Source organism: Alosa pseudoharengus, unplaced genomic scaffold (genome assembly GCF_046254945.1).
Source record: "Alosa pseudoharengus isolate Yale_2024_CS ecotype anadromous, Long Island Sound unplaced genomic scaffold, YU_APseudo_1.1 YU_APseudo_1.1_scf_3, whole genome shotgun sequence".
NCBI lineage: Eukaryota > Metazoa > Chordata > Actinopteri > Clupeiformes > Clupeidae > Alosa > Alosa pseudoharengus.
Window position 1 is genome coordinate 30,021,017 of NW_027468718.1, and position 7,792 is coordinate 30,028,808.

A 7,792-nucleotide genomic window follows, 5' to 3' on the forward strand; every position below is an offset into this window, starting at 1 on the left:
GTACCTGATCTGTACCTGTTTGTAATGGTGCTCCATCCACTGGTCAAAACTGGCATCATTCTTTATTCTTGTAAGAAAATGAATCAAAATAACTGCACGACTCACCAAAGTTAGTTTGATTAGTTAGTTAGTTGATTTAGTTAGTTTGATTTTTGTTCTAAAAAGAACTTTGTCAGTGCCAAAAGGCTTGCTGTTATTGCACTGCATCCTCTGATGTTGCGCTCATTTATACAAGCAAAAAGGGATAAAAGTCTGTTGTCCAAAAGATGTCTTCAGTCTATTTTAAGACAGTTAAAAATATGAGACTTTTCCACCCAAAACATCATGTGTTTAAACTATTTCATATACAAAAACAGCCTGTGGTGTAGTTATGTGTGGTAACTATGTCATAAAGTAAGACCGTTCCATAACTGTTCTCTGTGCATCGGTAGCTTCTGGACCGTGATGAGAACCATGAGGAGGACACAGACGCCTCAGCATCACGGAGTCCCCTACACCTGGCCGTGAGTGCTCATTGATATTTCCTTTACCTAGTTTACTCTAGGCAAACACAAAGAGGCCAGATCAATGGTATAATGAATGTATTATGCACATTAAGTAGCATTATTTGCCATTCTGCAAGCAATTATTTTGTCTACCTTCATATTTTTTTTGATCTCAGAGTTATCTTACAGCCTCTTACTTATAGGTTTAAACTTCCGGTTTAATGAACCTCTATTGTATTTGCATGCCTTTTGCCTGTGTACTGTATTTGTATGCACTCATGTGTGCTTGCACGTGTGTGTCTCTGTGGGCATCATATTTTCCATTAAAAAAAAAGAGGTTATTATAGCTACAAAATCACTGTCTGTCAATCAAAACAAATAATTGAAATGTCTATGTAGGCATATCACGGCCATGCGCAGGCTCTGGAGGTGCTGTTGGAGCGTCCTAGCGAGGTGGACCAGAGGAACGAGCTGGGCCGGACACCGCTGGCCCTGGCAGCCCTCCGGGGCCACACTGACTGCGCCCTCACTCTGCTCAGCCACGGGGCCTCGCCCCGAAGCACGGACACACCCCGCGGCCGCATGCCCATACACCTAGCAGGTGACCACACACTAGCGCTGCACGCCTATACACACCTAGCAGGTGACCACACATTAGCGCTGCACACCCATATACACCTAGCAGGTGACCACACACTAGCGCTGCACGCCCATATACACCTAGCAGGTGACCACACACTAGCACTGCACGCCCATATACACCTAGCAGGTGACCACACACTAGCGCTGCACGCCCATATACACCTAGCAGGTGACCACACACTAGCGCTGCACGCCCATATACACCTAGCAGGTGACCAAAGTAGCGCCTACTCGCCTAGTCATGGGTCTGGTTACCCAGAGATATACAGCTGTACAACTCTATTAGGTGCAGCATGTATTGGAATTAAAAATGAAAGTTAATGTAACCTGCAAAAATGTCCTCATGTACAGTAACAGAATGAAGGACCGCTTTCCAGTAGGCTACATGGATTAAGACAAGACTGCAAAAATGTGTAATAGGAGGTGTCAGGAGGTGCAGTCTCTGTCTGAGCTACACATGCTGGTGTGTTTGTTTGTATGGGCTCCTCCTGCCCACTGTCCCATGGCAGTAAACTGCTTCATTTTTCAGCATCATGTTGGCATGTGAGTCATGGAACTAAGTGGAGAGCCACGCTCAGCTTGTAACTGGCGACAGACAACTTAACAAGGCTAACATCAGCTGACCAGCAGCATGCCATTACTGATTCGTTAGCTTCTGTAAACAAGTCCTTCCTGAGGGGCTGATATGGTGTGTGACACATGAATGGATCAGTTTTTATATTAGAAGAATAATTATATTAGAATGCTGTTTTGCCAGGAAATAATTCTTTACGTTTTTTACAATCGTGTTATTTTTTGGCCGTTGTTTCCTGTGTGGTGTTGCAGTGATGAACGGACACACATCCTGTGTGCGCCTCCTGCTGGAGGACTCTGATAACGCAGACCTGGTGGATGCGACCGACTCTCAGGGACAGTAAGTGCACTCCACCCACTATTATACAGGGTTTTGTTTTTTTTAAAGTCTCAAATTTGATCATATGGATTTTAGGCCTGAACAAGTTTTAAATTCATTAAAATAATACGTAGTTGGTCTGAAATACTGAAATACCTGAAACATTTAGGTAGGCCATAATTATGTTAATAATGCTCATTCAACGCTGCTTTTACAGTGGTCATGTCATGCTTTAAAATGATTCGTTTTGCAATGGTTCAGTATCGTTGTTCTTTCTATCAATGGTTCAGATATATGAATAATATTGTGTGTGTGTGTGTGTGTGTGTGTGCAGGACCCCCCTGATGCTGGCTGTGGCGGGGGGACATGTTGACGCCGTGTCTCTGCTGCTGGAGCGGGAGGCAGGAGTGGACCTAGCCGACAACCAGGGCCTCACTGCTCTCCACCTGGGGGTGAGTCCACTCCTTCACCTCTCACATCTCTCTCTCTCTCTCTCTCTCTCTCTCTCTCTCTCTCTCTCTCTGTGTGTCTTTCTCCCCCCAACATTATTGCTGTCTGAGTGCTTGATGGAGTGCTTGCCAGAGGGAGGAAATGACAAGTAATTGAACTCCGTTTGCTCTCTCCCTCTCTCATTTCAACCTTTCTCTCTTTTCATTTCTCTCTTTCCCGCCCTCAATGATATCCTTTTGATTTTCTCTCTCTCCGTCTGTCTCTCCTCCTCCCTCCCACATGGCTCATTTGTTCTCTTCGTCCACTCTTCTCTCCCCCCTCCCTCTCCTGTCCAGTTGCTGAGCGGTCAGGAGGAGTGTGTCCAGTGTCTGCTGGAGCAGGAGGCGTCGGTGCTGCTGGGCGACTCTCGAGGCCGCACGGCGTTGCACCTGGCGGCGGCGCGAGGTCACGCCTCCTGGCTGAGTGAGCTGCTCAGCATCGCCTGTGGCGAGCCGCCCCTCCCCCAGCCCTCCGCTTTCCGCGATCACCATGGATACACGCCCCTGCACTGGGCCTGCTACAATGGTCAGAGAAGCACTCAGCCGTATTTAAGTCTTGAGCCTTAGTGTTGGATTTTCGTGTAATCAATTGTAAATGTCAACATGCATTGCATCTCACTGCCAGTCCGCAGATCTAAGTAAATTCAACAAAATACATTTTTAAGATTTGTAGAAGCTCATAATGTGTTGGGACAACAGGAGGCCAATGAACGTGGATGAAGATCTATGGAACAACATTGCTAACTCAACATTATCTCTATCCCTCTCTCTCTCTCTCTCTCTCTCTGCTCCTCTGATGTGGTAAATGTGTATTGTGTCTCAGGCCATGAAAGCTGTGTGGAGGTGCTGCTGGAGCAGAAAGGCTTCCGGAGTTTCGATGGGAACCCCTTCACTCCTCTCCACTGTGCTGTGTGAGTACGCCCCCCCACCCCCCACCCCCCTCTCCCCCAGCGTCTCTCCAGGTTCCATGCTCCTCACCTCATCTCTTGGTCCCTCTCCAAATAATCCCTTACTCCCGCCCCCCTCTCTCTCAACGTTCTGCACCTTCTACCTGTGGAACATCCCATTGTTTGTGTCTCTTTACATTGTACCCTCTACTATCTATCTCTCTGTTTAAAGACCATCCCATTGAAAAAAAAAAAAAAAAAAAAGACCATCCCATTGTTTTCCGAGTGTTCAAAGTTTGCTCTGTCCTCTCACTCTCTCAGGCTAAATGACCATGAGCCATGTGCTACTCTGCTCCTGGAAGCTCTAGGCTCTGACATCGTCAGCTGTCTGGACGCCAAGGGCCGGTACGTGTGCCATAATCATGACCTTTATCCAATATAATGATTTACAGGTAGTGTGGTTACCTGACGGAGCACGGAATCAGACCTCCATCTCTCTGTTTCCCTCAGGACTCCTCTCCATGCTGCCGCGTTTGCGGGGCATGTTGACTGTGTCCAGCTGCTCCTGGCCCATGATGCTCCTGTGGACGCCGTGGACCAATCAGGACTCAGCGCTCTGATGATGGCAGCGGAGAGGGGCAGGGTTTGTGCCGTAGGTACTGTATCACTCCCCTCAGTTACTCTCTCTCTCTTTTTCTCTCTCTCACACACACACACACACACACACACACACAACTTTTACTCTGTAAATATTAATTTAAACCAATCCTAGAGGCTGTAAGCCTGGTACAGGATGGCATCACCATTTGGTCCATACTAAGCGACTGGAACTTTACTAGCATTAGTAAGGACAAGGTTTCCCAACAGTTAGACCAGTCTTTGTGCTGTGACTCCTTCATTCAGTCCCCTATAAAATGAAAGCTAAGTATGGTATGTCTATTCATTTGTAACATCTTATCTGCCATTTTATTATACCGTATATAGATTATACCATCATTGCTTGATCCCCATACTTTGAGTCTAACAGTTGATTTCTTGTTTTTGTCCTGCAGAGGCTCTGCTCACTAGCGTGAAGGCCGACCTCAGCCTGACTGACCAGAGTGGGAACACAGCACTCCACCTGGCCTGCAGTAAGGTGAGTGTCCTCCTGCACTGTGAGGATTGGCAAGGGGGGCAGCCTTGAATGACCACAGACTTTTTTTGAAAACTGTAATATGTGAACTGTGCATTTGTGTGTTTTTCCACAAATCAATGGGTTTAGCTTCCCCGAATAGCACCAAATGTCATAGGTGTTAATCCCCAACAGTATATATTTTCAATAGTTTTTCTGTTTAGTATAATATGGATAAAAACCAGTTCCTATAAAATTACATGGAAATGTGAGTGTTGAATGCAGTGTTGAATGTGATGTGTTGTTTCTAATGAAGTGCTTGTGTTTCAGGGAAGAGAGGACTGTGCACTATTTATACTGGAGAAGCTGACAGAACCCTCCCTCATCAGTGCCACTAATACTGCCCTACAGACGTACGTGCTGTCTCAGCTGTCAATCACTCTTTCACTGTTTGGAATGACTCACTCAAGCTCTCATAAAAAGACATAGCTGCCATGCATTTATGGGTTGAATTATTTTGCTGTTTATTTTAAAGAATTCCTCTCTCTCTATCTCTCTGTCTCTGTTTTATAACCCAGTAATATCAATGTTCTCTTAATGTTTCTTGCAAAATGCAAAATGGAGACGTATGCATGTTCAAATGAAGTGATTCCTAAAGCACCACTCTCTCCCTTCCTGTCCTGTCATAGGCCTCTCCACCAGGCTGCGCGTAGTGGTCTGAAGCAGGTGGTTCAGGCGCTGCTGTCCCGGGGGGCTAGTGTGGAGGTTCTGGATGAGAACGGTACGTCCCGCTGGCTGGCTGGCTGACAGCCTCCCGCTCCTCTGCCCTGCCCCTGGCCGCCAGTGGGCGTCTGAGAGTGTGAACTCTTGACCCCTCTAGCTGCATGCTTGTCTGGCTGCCTCGAGGTTTTCCAGACGTCCAAGTGCATTGCTGTTGCCCTCTCCTCCTATCCCCCCCTCTCCCATTTCTCATTTCTCAAAACCTGACTTGAAAGAGAAAGAAATTGAAAAATGTAACAAAAAAAACAAAAACAAAAAAAGAATCAAACATTTTTCAGTCAGTGTGTTGGCGCTGCTGAAGGCCAGGCCTGTGTGTTGTGTGTGTTGGCGCTGCTGAAGGCCAGGCCTGTGTGTTGTGTGTGTTGCATCCTTCACAGCTGTTTGTTGTTTTCTTTGTTTTCTTTTTGCTGCTGTCTCGTCGCGTCGGCCTGTGTACTAATGGAATGCTGCCTTCTCCTCCCCTCCTCCACCCCCACCCCCGCACTGTCCTTTGTCTCCGTGCCTCCCCCTCTCCCTCTCCTCTTCCCCCTTTTGGTTTCTGGCTTTCCTTTTGCTCCCTGCCTTGGGCTTTTCCTTCTCTCTCTCGCTCTCTTTCTTTCCCTTCCTGTCTTTCTATCAATCTCTCCCTCTCTCTTTCTTCCCTTCTCTCTCTCTCCCTTTCTTTCTATTGCTTTCTCTCTCTCTCCCCCTTCTGCTCTCTGTCTGTCTTTCCCTTCCTCTCTCTCTCTTTCTTTTCCCCTTCCTTTCTTTCTGTCCCTCCCTTCCTCTCTCTCTCCCTCTCTTTCCGTCTCTCTCTGCCCCCCTAGGTCTCACTCCTGCTCTGGCTTGCGCTCCAAGCAGAGAGGTAGCCGACTGCCTGGCTCTCATTCTGGCTACCATGATGCCTTTCTGCTCCCCTTGCAGTTCCGGAGCCCCCTCCCCAGGTGCCCTCCTGAGGATGCTGCCGCTGCCCACCAAAGCCGGCCACCAGGGGGCGCCCCGAAGCCCACGCAACCGCTCCGCCGGACCCTCCAGCGAGGGCACGACGGAGAACGACTCCGACTCGGAAACCTTTTGACCTCCAGATCCCTCGACCCCCCCCACCCATAACAACAATATCAACAAGAAGTACCAATCCAGACCGTAGTCCCCCCCCTGTGTGTAGTTGTTTTGTCACTTGCCTCTTACATTCATTTTAAAAGTGTGCAGAATGATTTGTTTTGTTTTATTTTCTGTTTGAGGCAAGACTGAACACGGTACAATCCATTTTGATAACATCTATTTTTTTTTAAAGACATTAAATGTTTTTATTTTTTGAGTGAAGAAGAGAGATGTAGATTGTGAAGAAAATTGTAGAAAAAATGAGTGAACTTAACCAAATATTGACATTTGCCAACATATTACCACATGCAGTGAATACTGGGCATGGTTTGGTATGCCATGTCTCTAGCTTGTGGATTGTCAAAGCACAATATCAACTAGATTTTTACTCATTGGACCAGAGCTAGCAAAACCATGTGTTTGTGCAAAATTTGTACCTGTTTTTTTTTCTCAGGGTAACGAAAGCTTATAATTTTCACATGGATTAAAAAAGGAAACATCAAGGTGATGATGAAAATAATATGAAGGAAAAAAAAAGCTATTTAGCACTTCAAGAAAAAAAAAATGGTGCAAATATCAACTGTGTGTCAAAGCTTGATCTGACTAGCTCATGGGTAGTGGACAGCGTCTGCCTCAAGATATCCTCACCTATAGTCTTCATCAGGGACCATTGAGAGATGCAGTGGAACATAGACAGGTCTATCCTCCTTAGGACTGTGTATTAACAAGGCGAGGGCCCGAACCAGGGCTGTATTTCATGATGTGCTCTGCTATCCTGCCAGACCTCCGTCAAGTACTTCAACATCAAGTATTTTAGCACTTAAAAAAAATGTTGACAATTCATTTTGTATGAAATGTAAAGATTTTTTGTATAAACTGGCAATACTTGTAACTATCAAGCCAATCTGACACAGGTCCTGCTACTGTAAAATATACAGTATGTTTGTTTAATCAAGTGTCAAATGCCCCCAGCCAGGCTCTTGAGGAGCTGGCATGGGTCCTGCCTGTGTCTGGGCCTAGAGTCTGACACATGACTTATGAGGCTTCATGAAACCCTTAGTCGCTAAAAACTCCTGTCCACTGACAGTGTTATAACTAGTTACACAACTAGCTCACATTATGCAGGTTGACCTTCTGTTGTGAGTCTGGTTTGAAGTGAAGTGAAGGTACTCTAAGGGACAACTTGAATGCAGATTCCTTAATGTTACACAATGGTACAACTGCCGGCTCTCCAGCGTGAGGAGGAGGAGGGCGGTGAAGGGTTGAAACGGGACGTGTGACCGAGACCTCAGCTACTCCCTCATCATGCTCTCCTCCCTCTCGTCCCCTGTGTCTGTCTTAATTCTGGTCATTCCTTGGTCATCAATGGGAACGTCTTAAACTTGTCCAGTGCCTTGTTATATTAATTTTGTACTTTAGTTCATGTA

The 7,792-nt window shown here is 46.4% G+C and overlaps 1 protein-coding gene across 5 annotated transcripts in view; it reads left to right on the plus strand.

The window, feature by feature from the left end:
- The window catches only part of ankrd44 (ankyrin repeat domain 44), a 22,611-nt gene extending 16,219 nt beyond the window's left edge, over positions 1–6,392 (plus strand). For 4 of the 5 annotated variants that reach the window (XM_076263969.1, XM_076263971.1, XM_076263970.1 and 1 more), the window contains 12 exons: positions 432–503; positions 885–1,086; positions 1,953–2,040; positions 2,354–2,471; positions 2,805–3,033; positions 3,331–3,418; positions 3,716–3,799; positions 3,905–4,050; positions 4,447–4,529; positions 4,836–4,918; positions 5,195–5,286; positions 6,092–6,392. In XM_076263969.1, coding sequence (XP_076120084.1) covers positions 432–503; positions 885–1,086; positions 1,953–2,040; positions 2,354–2,471; positions 2,805–3,033; positions 3,331–3,418; positions 3,716–3,799; positions 3,905–4,050; positions 4,447–4,529; positions 4,836–4,918; positions 5,195–5,286; positions 6,092–6,342 — 1,536 coding nt within the window. In that variant the 3' untranslated portion in view covers positions 6,343–6,392. The remainder of the gene's footprint in view (positions 1–431; positions 504–884; positions 1,087–1,952; positions 2,041–2,353; positions 2,472–2,804; positions 3,034–3,330; positions 3,419–3,715; positions 3,800–3,904; positions 4,051–4,446; positions 4,530–4,835; positions 4,919–5,194; positions 5,287–6,091) is intronic. The other variant, XM_076263973.1, reaches the window with a different exon arrangement.
- The last annotated feature ends 1,400 nt before the right edge of the window (positions 6,393–7,792 follow it).